This window comes from Sapajus apella, unplaced genomic scaffold, assembly GCF_009761245.1.
Source record: "Sapajus apella isolate SASKATOON/1434 unplaced genomic scaffold, GSC_monkey_1.0 scaffold44, whole genome shotgun sequence".
NCBI lineage: Eukaryota > Metazoa > Chordata > Mammalia > Primates > Cebidae > Sapajus > Sapajus apella.
In genome coordinates, this window is record NW_022436984.1 from 10,728,779 (window position 1) to 10,746,265 (window position 17,487).

At 34.8% G+C, this 17,487-nt stretch overlaps 1 protein-coding gene and 1 long non-coding RNA gene across 2 annotated transcripts in view; one reads left to right on the plus strand and one right to left on the minus strand.

Annotated features, from left to right (window-relative positions):
• The window catches only part of PRKD3 (protein kinase D3), a 62,994-nt gene that overhangs the window by 11,900 nt on the left and 33,607 nt on the right, over positions 1 to 17,487 (minus strand). Inside the window, exons 6-13 of the mRNA XM_032239320.1 lie at positions 15,667 to 15,744; positions 12,725 to 12,908; positions 11,201 to 11,324; positions 9,111 to 9,188; positions 7,796 to 8,072; positions 5,522 to 5,574; positions 3,087 to 3,159; positions 1,782 to 1,888 (exon numbers count right to left, since the gene is read on the minus strand). Coding sequence (XP_032095211.1) covers positions 1,782 to 1,888; positions 3,087 to 3,159; positions 5,522 to 5,574; positions 7,796 to 8,072; positions 9,111 to 9,188; positions 11,201 to 11,324; positions 12,725 to 12,908; positions 15,667 to 15,744 — 974 coding nt within the window. The remainder of the gene's footprint in view (positions 1 to 1,781; positions 1,889 to 3,086; positions 3,160 to 5,521; positions 5,575 to 7,795; positions 8,073 to 9,110; positions 9,189 to 11,200; positions 11,325 to 12,724; positions 12,909 to 15,666; positions 15,745 to 17,487) is intronic.
• Positions 9,183 to 12,482, plus strand: LOC116524173. The gene is made up of 2 exons (XR_004257208.1): positions 9,183 to 10,385; positions 10,461 to 12,482. It is a non-coding gene; the product is annotated as an uncharacterized LOC116524173 (long non-coding RNA).

A 17,487-nucleotide genomic window follows, 5' to 3' on the forward strand; every position in this document is an offset into this window, starting at 1 on the left:
ACACACACACACACACACACACACACACACACACACACACACACACAGTGGGTCGGTCCAATGATGTAAAGTAGAAAGTACATGTGGTTTGGAGACAGACGTACACTCAAACTCTGCCTTCCTGTACTTAAGTATAAATGCCGACACAAAGAAAGCCAAATATAAAAGTATAAATAACTTACATAAACAATTTGAAGAGAATCTATAACAAAGACAGTCTTGTATTAAATTTAGTATGAAATAGCATACTTAGGGATATCCTACAATCTATTCCCAGTTTGGGCAATATTGATAAAAATAACCAAAATGATATAATAATGAAGTTTTTCACACTGTGCATTAGCTGGTTATTCCTAAATTTAGTTATTATGATTCAAAGCTGATAACAGAGGAAAAAAGCTTCAGTGCTTATTTAGAGCTGTGTTTGTGATCAAGGAGAAATCAATCCATAGAAATATATCCTTAATTTTTATTGTTTTGCACACTAATTGGTCAATGAAGATTCCAAAATCAGATATGCAAAAATACCTGACAACATATTCATACTCTTCATATTCAACATAGTATGAATACTATTAATATTCTGTTTAAAGGTAGCTTTATAGGAGGAGACAGCCTTGATGTGACCACCAAGTACCTAACTGACCACAAGCTTTTTGATTATCATGCCTCTGAAAAAGTGAGGCAAATATTACTACTAGTAACCAGTAACATAATAAATGTAAAACAAATCATTTAAGTTTCTTACCTTCTTCAAGGAAACTCAAGTTCAGAAGGAGGCTGTGTCTTCCTGAATTTCACCCAAAGCAAATGGGGCTCTGACAGCATTAACCATTTTTTTTTTTTCTGGAGACAGTTTCACTCTTGTTGCCCAGGCTGGAGTGCAATGGCACGATCTCGGCTCACTGCAACCTCCACCTCTCAGGTACAAGCGATTCTCCTGTCTCAGCCTCCCAAGTAGCTCAGATTACAGGCATGCGCCACCATGCCCAGCTAATTTTTTTGTATTTAGTAAAGATGGGGTTTCACCATGTTGGTCAGGCTGGTCTCGAACTCCTGACCCCAGGTGATCCACCTTCCTCGGCCTCCCAAAGTGCTGGGATTACAGGCATGCGCAACTGTGCCCAGCCAACATTAACTATTCTAGGACCATGATTTATTTAATAATATGCAAAAGCTATACAACAAACAGATATTTGCATATTATAAATTATTTATATAATATTCAGAAAATGATCCAAGGATCAAGTTAAATTTTAGTCTTCTAGATGACCCCCCCAAAGGGGTAAAAATGCTAGATAAAAAAACACATAGCAATTTATGGAATTGAAATAATTGCCAATGTATCTTTAAAATATGCCCCAACTGACTAAGCCATTATAAAATTAAATAGTTTTTAATTAATGAAATAAATGCTGTTAAAAGGTACATAATTTTTAAGCAATCTTTATTTGCACAGTAATTGCTATGATAATCAAGCATGTCTCCCATGAAAACTGGATGGGTTTAACAATGACTTCTTAACAAAATGTGGCAAAGTATTCAAAGTATTTTGAGCTCCTGGAATGATGAATTAAGAATGAAATTTTACTTTTTTAAAAAAGATTTTACTTACAAAAATGTGTTCTAAAACTACTACCATAAAGCAAGATATTGGCAGTCCCTATAATACCTATATTACCATAATCTAATTTTGCCTTCTTAAAAAAAAAAAAAAGAGAGAAGCAGTTAATTCAGATTCTTACCAACCTCTTTAATAAACCATTTTTTTTTTTTTTTACCTGTAAAATAGCCACTTCATTACGGAGTTGACTTTCTTGTTTTGTGGGGAATCTCATCTTATCAATTACTTTAATAGCCACATCCCTCCCAGTCTTTCTATGTTTTCCTATTAAGAAAAAAAGAATAGAAAGAATGAAGCAAACTGACTGCTTTATTAGGGAGTTGTCCACAGACTGAAATTCGTATGTATTTACTCTTGAATTTTCTTTTTGACTCATTTTTGTTCTTTCTCAATACTCCACTCACCTTTAAGAAAAAATTGTTTTCCCTTCCATACATAATATTTGCCCCTAATAAAGTCAGTTGCATTATCTAAGCAGGAGAAAACTGAACGAACTTGTTGCTGAAAAGTAATCTACTTTGTTAAATAAATGGTAGTTAAGTACCCAGACCTAGTCCTTCAGAGACTCTGTCAAGATGCAAATATTGTATGAATGAATCAATTTTATTCTAGATCCAATGATTCAGCACAGAGTGATTTAACCATGTACTCATAAACTCTGGGTGTCTCTATGTTCTAGAATCTAGATATAAAAATTTATAAGGTAGAAGTCTATTATAATAAATAGCCATTCCCCTATTTATTAATTCAAATTAACTAGTTACACCTATTCTGTAAGATTCACTCCAAGAGTTGTATGAAAAGAAGGCAAGATGGGAAGCAGAACAGCCAACTAGGAAACTACTGTACCAAGCCTTAGCAAGGGATAACAAGAGTTTAACATTTCTTTTGTACCTTAATAAATTTACATATATTAGGTTTAATTAATACTTAAGCCCCATAAGCTATATAGGTCAGGTTTTATTAGCTCCATTAAACAGCTGAAGATTTTAAGGCATAGTAAGGTTAAATGATTTCATCAATATCCTAAATCATAGAGTTGGATTATGGGTTCAGGTTTTCAGATTTGATAGAACAATCATGCCAAGAGTAGACAAATGGTGCCATTTGTGTTGGAAAACTAGTAGGGAATATACTTCAATGAATAAGCCCACCCAGGCCAACATAACTTCAAACCATCTCCCCGCTGCCTCTGATAAACATCTGTATGTGTGAGCTACAAGAAGAGATAAAAACTATTGTAAAATTTTCTGATTCTTTGTTACTTTTTAAAGTTTGCAATGAAATTAAGGAATGAGTACTCAAATTACAGTGAGAAGGATTTAGCTGAAAGATACAAGTCAGGCTTTGAAAAAAAGGCCACTGGACAAAACTGTGAGATGACAAAATAGCTGGCAGATGTTTTAAATTTTCCAGTTTTTAAAATAATATGTACAATATGCAAACGGCTATACTTGCTTACCTCCATAAACAATGCCAAACTGGCCTGAACCAAGCACCTCATCTGCAAAGATCTGGTAAACAGTACTGATATCCTGGTAGGATAAAGTCAGCAGTTAGTATTATTTATTTCTATAAAACAATGTCAGCATCGCTTTCTTCAAATACTTAAATACATTATTGTTTATGTTGGAAGCAATTAATTTTCAATAAGTGCAAACTATTTTATGAAAACATACGCTTTCTATGTTCTATAAGGGGTTAAGCCCAAATTTTATACTATGGCTATTAATGTGCAAGTATAATGTATAAGACTTTCAGGAAAAAAAATGCTTTGAATTTAAAAAATCTTCTATTTATTAAGTAGTGATTTATAAAAGTAAATTTACCTAAAAAAAATTAGAAATGAAGTTTTGCCTATTTTACCTTTAAAAAGATTTGCTCTTTTCATTTTTGAAAGAAAAATTCAAAAGTTCATATGACTGGGATTAGCCTGACTTTGAGAGACTGATGAATACATCAGAGAGAAAGTCTGTAACTCAAATCCACTCCATCTTTCCTCACTGCTCTTCCCCCTCTTCCATTTTTTTCTTTTTTGCAGTATTTGCTGCTGTCAGAACTAACAGAGCTAATATACCAATATGGGATGTTTAGTGTCAAAATTGCATTACAGTTGTGACTGATGAAAGAAAAAGTGGAACTTTGCTTAGCGGACCCACACTTACAATAAGACAAAGCCTCAGCCCTGCAACAAAAGCCAGTGAATACGCATGTATATGTGTTAAGTTATAATTAAAATTTTACGGTTTGTAAGAACCATTTTTATAAGCCTCTCAACTTTAATAAACTTTTTGTTTAACCAATCAAACTTTGGTTCTAATTAGATTAGGAGGCATCCAATGTATATATAATAACTATTAGGATAGTGTTTTTATGTATGTATGTGTATTTATATATATTTTAAACAAAAGCCAATTCTGAATCCTTTTCCCCCTAAGACATGGATGGATATCTTCAGTTCCCATGGAATCATTCAAAATTTGTGCTCTTCTGTTTTTTGATTATGGTATATATTCCACCGCCCACCAGGACAAGAGATTCACAGATTATATCTCTGAAATTGTCTATCTCCAATAATACTACTAGAGTCCAATCTTCATTGCAATCTTAGAAATCTTAAACATTTATATGTTAGAGAACTATAACAGCTGAGTGTCCCAAGTAGAAAAGAAAGATTTTAATCTGATAAAGTATATATAACAATTAAAAATTTTCTGACTTCCATTTCTAGCCTGTTTTCCTTCTAGTCCAGGGGTTGGCAAACTCTGGCTTGTGGGCAAAATACAGCCTGCTGCCTCTTTTTGTATGGTCCCTGATCTAAAAATGGTCTTTAAATGACTGGACAAATAAAAATAATATTCTATGACATGTAAATATTAAATGGAATTTAAATTTCAGGGTCCATAAATAAAGTTTTGTTGGAACACAGTCATGCCCATTCACTTATATACTGCCTATGGCTGCTTTCTTGCCACAACCACAGAGTTGCATAGTTGTATATGGTCTACAACAGGGCCCCCAAGCCCCAGGCCATGGACTGTTAACGGTTTGTGGCCAGTTAGGAACCGGGCTGTACAGCAGGAGGTGAGCAGCAGGAGAGCAGGCATTACCGCCCAAGCTCTGCCTCCTGCCGTATCAGCAGAGGCGTTAGATTCTCGGAGGAGCACAAACCCTACTGTGAACTGTGCATGTGAGGGATCTAGGTTGTGCGTTCCTGAAGAAAATCTAATGATTTGATGTGGAACAGTTTCATTCTGAAACCATCTCCCAATCCCCCACCTCTGCGGAAAAAATTGTCTTCCACAAAACCAGTCCCTGGTGCCAAAAAGGTTGGGGACCTCTGATCTGCAAAGCCTAAGGTATTTGCAAAAAGCTTATGGAAAAAGTTGCTGACCTGTTATAAAACCCTAAACATACCTATATACACTGGCCAAACATAATTTATTCACCATTCCTTACAAGTTCATTTCCTGCTTCCCTATTTGTTCATCCTGGTGCTCCATGTATTTACATTAAAGGTCGTTCCCTGACCATCATCCCCTCAGCACTTCCAAAAATCCATTCCATCATTTCAGGCACAGCTCAAACTGCACTTCCTTCAGGACGCTTCCCCTGCTGACAGCACAAGAAGTAATGGCTGCCTTCTCTTTGAGCCAGACTTACTGCTTTGTAATCTTCTAATGTCACTTTTTCTAGTGAAAAAGTTAGCTTTATTATTTTTTTAATGTAAAAAAATCTGCCTCAGTTTCCTCTATAAAGTAGAACTCCTTAGGGAAGTTATCAACCACAAAGTCTAGTCTCATACTTTGGGTGATGAATCAATTTCTCTAATAAAGATTTTCACTTTTTCCTTATTTTAATTACCCAGTATACACATTAGTTATAACGATTACTTACCACATTCTCCTGGATCTGACAGTTAGATACAGAGATACTCGTAGACAAATCTTCTGTAAAATATAAAAAAGATATTTGAGAAAAGGATAAAATTTAGTATATGACAATAATATTAATCTTTACTGACATGTGAATGCTTATGGTATATTAAACTTAAAAAACAGGTTAGCACACAGTTAATACAATTATGTACATGAAAAAAATCAACACATACAACCCATCAACAGGAAACTAGTTAAATAAAATATGATACATCCATACAAAAGAATACTATCTAAACATTTAATTGATGATGTAGGACTGTAAATAATCAGAAAGTCAGAAAGCTAGTCATGATATTACTGAGTTAAAAAGGGAAGTTGCACTGTAATCCCAGTGGCTGAGGCAGAGGATCACTTGAGCCCAGGAGTTTGAGACCACCTGGGCTACATGACACCCTGTCTCTACAAAAAATTTAAAAATTAGCCAGGCATAGTGGTGTGCACCTGTACTCCTAGCTACTCAGGAGGCTGAGCCAGAAGGATCCCTGAGCCCTGGAGTTTGAGGTTGCAGCGAGCTCTGATTTGTACACTGCACTCTCACCTGGGTGACATAGCAAGACCCAGTCTATTGGGGAAAAAAAAAAAACAGGGTCAAGGGAATTGCAGGGTAGCAGTACTTAAGTTAAAAACAAAAATAAATCTATGATTACTTCTGGTGAGTGGAAGAGGTGGGGATGGGCAACAAAGAGTTTTTATGCAGTTCTAAATTGCTTGCCTTTTTATAATTTTATAATGTTGCTTTTTTGGTTAATACATTTATCACCTGAAATAAATCACCTCATTTATCTTTTAAAAAGTGTGTGTTAAGTGCCTGTATTGTTTTCTAAGGAAACAGTCCTAGCTTTAATTAGAATGACACAGAGTTCCATCTAAAAACCTCCAAAACTTAAGAACCACTATGAAACACCCACCTACCTACACCCATCCCAACGCAAAATCAGTACTGAACACCAAACATGTACACAGTCACAATCCTCAGTACACTCGTCTCAACTACATGTTACCCCTCCGCTGCTCCCATTGAGCTCTGCCTATTGTATTCCTACCTGAGGTCCAAATCAGGTTCTTCTACTATGAAGTCTTGTTTGCTCTTCCTGTCTGTCTATGAGTTTTTAAAGTAATGTATTCCTCACTTTTGCACTCTACTGCTTTATGGCACCATCTAACACCTTTATATACCATCCTGTCTCTCCTTAAAGAGCTTTTGTGATTTCTCTATGTATTGTATATTTTAGCTCAGGACCTACGTAACAGTTGTACAAAATATAGCTAAACTAAAATAAATTATATTTGGAAAGTTGTTGATACTTACTTGAGTATATTTCTCATATGAATGAGTTATGTGTCCCCATAAGCAACACAATGTAAATGGGGGAGAAGCGGCATTATAATGACCTTTTAATTGTTAACTGTTTACTTTTGAAACTTTATCCAATTTAGATTTAATTATATAAATTTTGTTGGTGCAAAACATGTTTCAATGATTTTTAAATATTTCTGTATGTTTTAATACAGTTATTTCTAACTTAACAGATTTCATGAGTGTGATGTGAACCGTAACACTTTACTGCTTGTTTCTATCCCACTATGAAGCAAAATATTAATACTAGTAGTACACATAATCCAATGAGACTTTATGGATGCCAAGCACTGTTCTGTATCTTACAGGTTCTCTTTCATTTAATACTGACAACCCTATGAAGTACTTGCCTAAGATCATATAACAGATGGTATAGCCAGGATTTTCATGTAGGAAAACTTACTCTGGAGCCTAGCACTGGGCATTGTATGTATGTATATATACTATAACCAATATAATTTTTTTTTTTTTTTTGAGATGGAATCTCTCTCTGTCCCCCAGGCTGGAGTGCTACAACCTCCGCCTCCTGGGTTCAAGCGATTCTTCTGCCTCAGCCTCCCAAGTAGCTGCCATGTCTACAGGCGTGCACTACCATGTCTGGCTAATTTCTGTATTTTTAAGTAGAGACAGGGTTTCACCATATCGGCCAGGCTGGTCTCGACTTCCTGACCTTGTAGTCTGCCCGCCTCAGTCTCCCAAAGTGCTGGAATTACAGGCACGCCTGGCCAACCAATATAATTTTATAAAATAATTAACTAATGGTATTGGTTACTAAAGACAAAGCTTAAGATGAACAAAGGAACAAAACCATACCCACAAAATGCTTAAGAGAACTAAAGAGGAGAAAAAGCCATCAAGAAGTTTATTGCTTACTGTGATCTTTCCCTTGCCCTGGAGAAGTGCAAACACTTGCTTGAGGAGTAACAGGCATGAGGGCTTGGCGAATTGCTTTTTCCCAGCTCTGTGCTACATCAAGTCCAACTCCAGTGGCGGCAAGAACAGGATTATGAGAGCTATCCCCATTGTTCTCACCAACGAAGTATACCATAGTATCAGTGATGATTTCAAAACAGTGTGGATTGCTGCCTTGTGAAATGTTTGTGAAATCTCGTGGTGAAGATATGCGAAGAATTTCTGAAAGTGGAATTTCCTGAAGTAAAAAATTAAGCATTGGAAAATATGAATACATCTTTGTTTTTATTTTTAAATACACTAAAGAACCAAAGATATGCATTTCAACAAATGCCATTAAGGACACAAGTATGTGGCACATAACACACAGTCGAGTCTTATGACATGGCCTGTCTTGAATGAACTGCAACACCCAGCAATGCCATAGGCAGGGCATGGGCTATGATAACTAGGCCAGTAGCAGATCATTAGGATGCAAGGAAGGAGAAGATTTAGGAGGGTAATCTGCCACTGTATCCAACACTTATAACTTCCAACCATCATTCATTCAACTTCACAGTAGTCTACAAGATACAGCCCAAAGCAAGTAAGAAGCAGAAATAATAACAGAGAAAGCAGAATCTTGGTCAGTTGTTTAAGCTACTCCATTCTGGTTCTGTCCATTGGAATTAACTGTAACAATCATTATGTTTTTAGTCCACTTCCTAAGGCAAAAAAACTTACTTAAAAAAAAAAAACAAAATACCTGCTCAAAGCAAGCCATTAGTTCCCATTCTCTCTTACTGACCTAACTGCTTCGTTATAATCTTGCTTGCTATCAGTTTTGTGATGTGGCAAAACATGGAGTCAGGCTAAGCAAAGACGACTGTAAAAAGGAGATTAAGAGTCAAAACAAGCAATTGGGAATTGGAACCCAAGGCAAGGTAGAAGGTGGGAGAAATACTAAACACCTAACTGACCTCTTCTGGACAGGCAATGATGATGGGAATTTCTAAGCAGTCTAATCTAAATCATAGTATCCAGAAGGAAAGCAGCTGCAACCTGACAGGCAAGCCAGAAATAAATAAATGCACAACAACAAACAGTCTGGTAGCAGAGGTGCTGTGGGCAGTGAAATGGGGTATAGGAAACAGTTGCTTCAACAAGGAACCTAACAGTGACTTCTATAAACCATACTAGCTAGTCATTATATATATCTTCAAATATGACAGTTAACGATTATCTGAAAAAAACCCACTATCTTAATGCTTATATTTTTAAAATGTAATATCCTTACCTTATAATACTTTGATCCAGATTCATTCTGAAATAATGTTAGACATTTGCTGTCAAGTCTCCAATAATGCCTCTTTCTCTATAAAGATGAAAAAACTCTGAGTTCAAAAATGGTTTCTCCAAAGTACTTGTACCTAAACTTTTCCTTTCACTTACATTCATAAATTTGTATTTGTGAATAAGTTTAAGAGTCATAAGGTTCAAAATTCTCAAAATATTAAAAGGCAGTATGGTGAAAAGTATCACTCCCACCATCACTCATCCCTACTTTTCACCCTTACTCCAGGCAAAGAATGTTATTAAGTTTCTGGGAATCCTTTTAGAGAATTTTATACATGCACACATATACACACACATAAAAATATGTAATTTACTTATAGGCTAAATTTCTAGAAGTTGATTTGCTAAGCCAGTAGCAGATCATTAGGATGGGTCAACAGACATGTACACATGTAATTTTGCCTGATAGTGTTATATCATTCTACACAAGTCTTGATCCAATTTATAGTCTCATCAGCAACGTAAGAGAATTCCTATTTACTCACACTCTCACTAATGCAGTATGTTTTTTAACTTTTTGATCTTTGCTATATTGAAAAAATAAAAACTGGCATTTCAGTGAAAGGTTAAAGTAACGTTTATTTTACTATAAATGAAATCAAGCTCTTATGTGTAAGAGTCTATTTCCTGAGAAACTCTCTGTTCATATTCTTTGTCCATTTTCCTATTGTGTTATGGTCTTTCTCTTATCAATTTGTTGGCATTCTTCACATCATATGGAATTAACCATTATTTAGAATGAGCTGAAAATATTTTTCCCAGTTTCTCATTTGTCTTTGCTTTTGGATTTTGCCACGTATAATTTTTTTTAAGTGAGATTGAATTTATTGACCTTTTATTCTTTATTATTAAACATATAATTCTCACAAAGTTTCTTCTACTGTTTAATTTCTTCCATTCATATCTTTGATATATTTAGATTTATTATGTGTAAAGTATGGGGTATATATAAAACTTTATTTTTTTCAAAATGGCTACATGATTATCCCAACACCATTTGCTGAATTACCTATCTTTCCCTCTGTTAATCTGATGTAACAGCACCTTTCATACACCATTAAATTCCCAACTGTAGGCACATCACTTCAAGTTACATTTGCAAGGATATGAACTATAAATAAAAGAAAACACATACACACTGCAGTCTATACTGTTATCATCATATAAAACTTTAGGCCACCTAAATGTATTGGGTACTTCATTTTATTCTTAAAAGGTTTATTAGAAAGCTTGTTTCAATAATCTGTTAAGCAAATTTTAAAAAATGGGTACTTCGTTTTATTCTTAAAAGGTTTATTAGAAAGCTTGTTTCAATAATCTATTCAGCAAATTTAAAAAATACAATAGTGGCTACTAACATTTATTGAGTGCCTTACTGTATGCCAAACACTGTTCCAAGATCTTCAACTGATTTGGATTTATTAGGTGGTTACATTAAGCCAGTTTCAAACAAGGAAACTAAAGCATAAAGAAACTAAGTAACTTTCCCAAGTTCATACAGTGTTATAGCAAGTTACAGAGATTTAGGCAGTCTAGCTCCAAAGACTACGTTCTTAGCTATTACACTATGCTGATTCTTTAAATCTATTTTCTTTCTACTAAAATTTCATCATTACTCATCTTTGCTGGATCTAAAAAGCAACCTGCATATTTACATTAAGTTAAAGTCTACAGAAAAACAAACACGCTTCCTTCCTATCTTTGGTAATAAGATGACTTTTTAGATGAAGTGTTAATTCCTTTTATTTTTATTTGTGGCTCCACTGTGTTTTGAGTTAATTATATTTTATTGTGGAACAATCCCAGATCCTTTTTGAGTATCGACTGCTCTACCAGTTTGTAAATACATTAAATATTCTGCCTTTTAAAAATTCCTTACAAATTTAACTATAATTCCAGTGCATCTTCTATAAACTGCTGCAGTGTATATAATGTCTTAATATATATTTCATAATTTTGATTTAAAAAATGTACAAAATAAAATTCATAACAAAGTCTTATTAACATATTGAAATGTATGTGATTACTGACCAGGTTATCCCTGCTGGTGTAATGGACCATCCACCCTTCCTTCACCATTGTGCTGCTCTTCCTCTTTGTGTGCTTGATGGATTGTACAACCCTCATTAGCGGAATATTATTGCTTGTTGATGGACTACAAAATATTTAAAATTTATAAATATATGTGTAGAGTTTTAAAAATCATATAAATATTGTAGAAACATGAAGGCTTTTTAAAGATAATTGAGCTAAATTTTTTCAAAATCTCTTAGTAAAATAAACAATGGCTTAAGAAGAAAAATTAATCCTGTATGAGAATACATAATTGATTCTGTTTTAAGATAATACCGTAAATCCTCTTTACTTGTCATGAATGTTTTCTGAAGGGTAACACAAAAAAATTAAAAACAATAAGCAGAGCAGAAAGGACCCTTCCAAACTGGAATATTTGGAGCCCAGGAGAGGGTCTCATTTGGGTTTGCTGTTGAAGTTTTCCTGCCCTGGACAGCATGACAGACTAGCAAATCCATAACAAGGCAAAACGCAAGTATATGTAACTCAAATGTCAAATCCAGTTAATCATGTTGTTAGCAAAATGTATTTCTATTAGAAGATATTTAAAGGAAAATGATTTACAGACACTAAGAAATGTAATGAGTCAAATTAGGTAGCAGTGCAACATGGCTCAGTAACTACAGTTTGGAGTATATGTATAAAATACACTGTTTTGAAATTTGAGCCTCAAACAGTTAAATACTTTTAAACTATGAAGTAAACTAGCTAGGTTCTGCAACAGTCTCCAAAATGGGTAGACAAAATTTTTGTTAATAATGCTAATCATAGTAAGAACTGTTATTTGATGATAAGCCAATCAGAATAAGTGATAACTGAGCCATCTGAGATTGATAAATGACTCATTTTCTTTAAGTAACTCTTTTTTCCAGTGAAAAACAAAACCTGCCAAAATGGGGATATTTTGCTGCAAGGTAGTATATCCTCTAGGCTACAAAAAATTGAATTTCTATGAACAGAGTAGCATATTTAGAATGGTTTTGTAGTCTAACATTTTTACAAAATGCTAATACTTGGATTAACTGTGGCATTATGAAAACTGCCCTCTTCATCATCACTATTTTTGTGCAACATTTTCATAAATATATTCTTTATTGCTGTTTCTCCTATCAGTTAAAGCTGTCTGTGTGAAAAATGGGTTGCTTTAACTGAAAGTTCAATACTGACACCTTGCAGTGGCTGTTCCACAACTAGGTTTTAAATGTAGACCATACTTTAAAAGAGCATTTTTCTTTAAAAACAAAACAAAACAAAAAAAAAAACAAAACAACAAGGATTCTCATACCTTCCCATCTTGAGTGGATGGCAAGGGTGATATAATTTATTTCAGAAATACTACACTGCATGTAAACGAATTAGCCACAATTTATTTAGATTTTAAATTATTTTTAAGGTCCCACTTAAAGAGACATGGCTTTTTCTTAATGAGATCCTGAACTGACCTTGCAACTGGAAGTAGCTTGTAATATGTATATATGTTACCTGATTGTTTTAATGGCTTCTTCATCTCTTTCCACATCAAGATCAGATGGATCCAGGAAGAACATCTTGTCTTCCGGGGGAGATGGCTCTTCTGTGTCATCCAAGCCCCGACTACTATCACTATTTATGTCATTATTGTCAATATCCATTGGTATATCTGTATCTGTTCCCAGACTGGAAGGTTCTGGTAAAATTTTAAATGAATTTCAGAGTTTCACATTAACAGAGGAAGTCTAATAAATGTGCAAAAAGTTTTAAGAGTCTTAAAATATGAGAAAATATCTTTATGAGTTAAGATAAAGTATTTCTTTTTTTTTTTTTTTTTTTTTTTGAGATAAAGTTCCACTTTTTTCACACAGGCTGGAGTGCAATGGCGTGATCTCAGCTCACTGAAACCTCCACCTCCTCGGTTCAAGTGATTCTCCAGCCTCAGTCTCCCATGTAGCTGGTATTATAGGCGCCTGCCATCATGCCCAGATAATTTTTGTATTTTTAGTAGAGACGGGGTTTCGCCATGTTGGCCAGGCTGGTCTTGAACTCCTGACCTCAGGTGATCCGCTCACGTTGGCCTCCCAAAATGCTGGGATTATAGGTGTGAGCCACTGCGCCTGGCCTAAGATAAACTATTTCTTAAAGAAGATACAAAATATACAAATCATAAGGCACAAAGTTAATTAATTTGATTACATTAGAATTTTAAATTTCCATATGACAAATACTATAAACGAAGATAAGCCACCACCATTATGGTTAACTGATTTTTGACAAGAGTGTCAAGAAAATTCAATGGGCAAAAAATAGTCTTTTAAGTAAATGGGGCTAGGATAACTACAATCTCTACATGCAAAAGAATGAAGGCGTACCCCTTCCTTAAACATATAAAAAAATTAACTCAAAGTGGATCACATACAATGTAAAAACTAAAACTATAAAACTTACAGAAGAAAGCATGAGAGTAAATCTTTGTCACCTTGGGTTAGGCAAAGCTTTCCTAATACACCAAAAAGATAAGTGACAACATAAATAAATAAATTGGACTTCATCAAAATATAAAACTTCTGTGCTATAAACAACACCTTACGAAGTTAAAAGAAAGCCCACAGAATGGGAGAAAATATATGCAAATCACATACCAGATAAGGGACTAGTATCCAATTATTTAAAAATTCTTACAACTCAAAGAAAAATAAACAGATAAATAAATGAGCAAAGGATCTGAATAGGTATTTTTTTCAAACAATATATAAAAATGGCCAATGAGCACATGAAAAGATGCTCAATATTATTAGCCACTAGGGTAATGCAAATGGAAACTAGAATGAGATACCACTTCACACTACCTAGGATGGCTGTAATCAAAAAGATATACAATAACAAGTGACAGTAGGGATGCAGAGAAATCAGAATCCTCATATACTGCTAATGTAAAATGGTGCATTTTTTTGATTACTAGTGAGTTTAAGCATCTCACTAGTAATCAAATGCACATTAAGATAAATATAACTGTATTTCGTATCTATTTATCAGAAGTTGGAAAACCACAAAAACACAATTACATGAACTATAAATGTAGAAAAGACTTTAGTCATAGACAAACTATACTAATTCAGATTAACCAAAAGAGAAAACAATCATGCTCTGTCAATGGTGTTAATCAGTGCTATGGTCTGAATGTTTGGTTCCCCTTAGAAATCTTAACTCCTGGCTAGACTGGTGGTGGCTCATGTCTGTAATCCTAGCACTCTAGGAGGCAGAGGTGGGTGGATCACAAGGTGAGGATTTCAAGACCAGCCTGGCCAATATGGTGAAACCCCATCTCTACTAAAAATATAAAAATTAGCCGGGTGTGGTCTCCCAAGGTAAGAGTATTAGTGGTGGTGGGTCTTTGGAAGGTGGAGTCTTTGGGATTGGGTGCTCTTATAAAATATGCCCATGGGAGTCCTTCGTCTGTTCCACCATGTGAGATGCAACTACAAGGTGCCTTCAACCAGGAAATGGACCCCCACTCACCAGACAGAGAATCTGCCAGTGCTTTGGACTTCCCAGTCCCCAGAAGTATGAAAAATAAATTTCTGTGGTATTCTGTTATAGCAGCACAAACAGACTAAGACAACCAACAACCGTAGAAAACATGCCACAAGAGAAAATGTTGATTAAACTCTCTCAAAGAGTTTCATTTCCATTTCTTTTATGCTTTTCCTTTTACAGAACTACTTATATAAAAATTGTTACCAGTCATATAAATTGTTAAAGGAAAATTATGATGAAAAGTTAAGAGTCCTTACTGCTTCCTTCCAAAAACGGGTAACTAACTGCCTTGTTTAGTATTATCTTGAAAACAAAAAAAAGACCCTAAAGAGAAAATGGATAATGATTATTTGACAGAGAAAGAGACAGTGAGGCTGTATAGTATATTCTAATCACTAGGGACTAAGGAACCAAACCATATGGGTTTAACTTCCAGCTCTGCCACCTATTGACTGTATTTCTTGGGCAAGTTATTTCACGTATTTATGCCTCAGTTTACTCATCTCTTAGCACCTACCTCAAAGGGTTGTTCTTAGGTTGAACTGTCAATATATTTAGAGTTTAGAACAGTGCCTGGTATAGCAAGCAGTTAGTAAATATTAGAACTATGAAAGAACAGAGGCAACAGCAGGGTTTTAAAACAAGTTCTTTTATGTCTAAAGTGAAAGAGGATATGCAGTACCACTGGCTGTATTAGACTACAAAGTAACAGTGGGTAGAGGAAAGAGAGGAAGGCATGATTACTAATAAATGTATACCGTCAGTGGGCTCTGTATTTTGCTTGATTATTAAATCAGAAGAAAGTCTTTAAGAAACAAAATAAATTATGAAAGTTGAACTTTATCTGAAGATAATACATGAAAGAATCATGACCTTTTCTGCTCTTTTACATAAATTAAGAAAAAGAATTGTACCTCCATTGAAAGTAACCTCTCCAAGGCAGTCTCTTGGTACTTTTGATGCACAGCGTTTATGGCAGTTGAATTTACAATCTAAAATGAAAATATTCAGTGTATTAATTTATGTAAAAGTCAAGCAGTATCAGATATGGTTAGACTTTCTTTAAACCACTCACAAATAAATTATTATTAGTAGTAATGATGTTAAAATAATAATTATTACCACCTACCAATCACTTTTAGCACCTCCCTGCAACCCCCTGCGATTTCTTTACTTGTATAATGAGGCTAATACCATGTGTACAACACGGCCGTAATGTATTGGCAGCTCCATATTTCCTTCTCTTATCTCATATTCATCTTGCCACACCTCCCAGGAGAGTTTCTCAAGCTGATTAAATTCCTATCTAACATATGTCAGATACACACTTTCAATTTCTAAGTATCAGGACCTAATGTATATGCAGGAAAGACTCTGAGATCCAACAAACATTTATGAGGAACCTAATAAAGGTTTTTACATACAACCTTGTGAGGAAGAACTCAGTTTCTCCGGCACAAGGCCTCCCACTTGTACATAATGGTTCCCTTCAGTCTAAAAGAAACCTCAGAGTTGATAGCATTGCAGATCAGTGTAAAGTACAATCTGTCCAAAACTACTGTATAACTCAGTGGTTCTCAAACTGTGGTCCCAGATCAGTTTCATCAGGCAACTTGTTAGAAATGCAAATTCTTGGGCCCTACTCCAGACCTACTATATCAGCAACTCTTGGGGTGTGGGGTAGTAGGGCTGAGCTCTGTAACTTGTACTAAAGTTGAGATCCACTGATCTAACTATGTCTAATACCACCTTTGAAATGCATCTATTAGTAATAACTGGGTAAAAATAATTTTGAGTCCTGACTTAGAATTTCTGTTTTTGTAACCCTTGTAAATCAAGAAAATACTGGGTATCATGCCAACAGCACAGGCTAAAAATCATAAAATGACAAAGCCCCATGAAATTTATAATTTGGTAGATGATAAAATTTACATTATTTAAAACACTATCCTTGTTAAGATAGGCCCTAGGGAAAACTCATGTGATAATATTAATATTTTGCACTATCTCTTAAACAACAGATTTGTGTTTTATCTCATGAACTTTGCAAGCTGTGAAAACAACAAACTTTCCATCTTCTCTCTGAAAACTCAGGTAGTGGGGGTGGGGAAACTCATGTCTGTTAATTCCAGCACTTTGGGAGGCTGAAGTGGGCAGATCATTTGAGGCCAGGAGTTTGAGATCAGCCCAGCCAACATGACAAAACCCCATTTCTACAAAAAAAATACAAAAATTAGCTGGGTGTGGTGGCACATGCCTGCAGTTATAGGTACCAGGTAGACAGAGGCAGAGAATCACTTGAACCCAGGAAGTGAAGGTTGCAGTGAACTGAGATCGTGCCACTGCACCCCAGCCTGGGCAACACAAACGGGACTCTGTCAAAAAAAAAAAAAAAAAAAAAAAAAAAAAAAAAATTCAGAGCCAAATTTGTGGACTACCTGTAGCAAGTATGTAGGTTTGAATGGTAGGCAGGCAGTTTTAGTTCTCTATGTCCTTACCCATGTTTTTATTAATTTGCTTATGCTCTCTTATATTTTACATATGCTTTTAAGCTGCTTTGAAGTTTTTATATATCCGAGTAGAAAATAAAGACAAACAGAAAATGAATGAATTCTTGGAATTGTATATTTTCTCAAATGATTCAGTATAATAGTTTTATCTTAAGTAGATCATTTTTCATTCTTAGACAAAAAAATTTTTATTTTTTAAGTATCTTAATTTCTATTAAAATATGA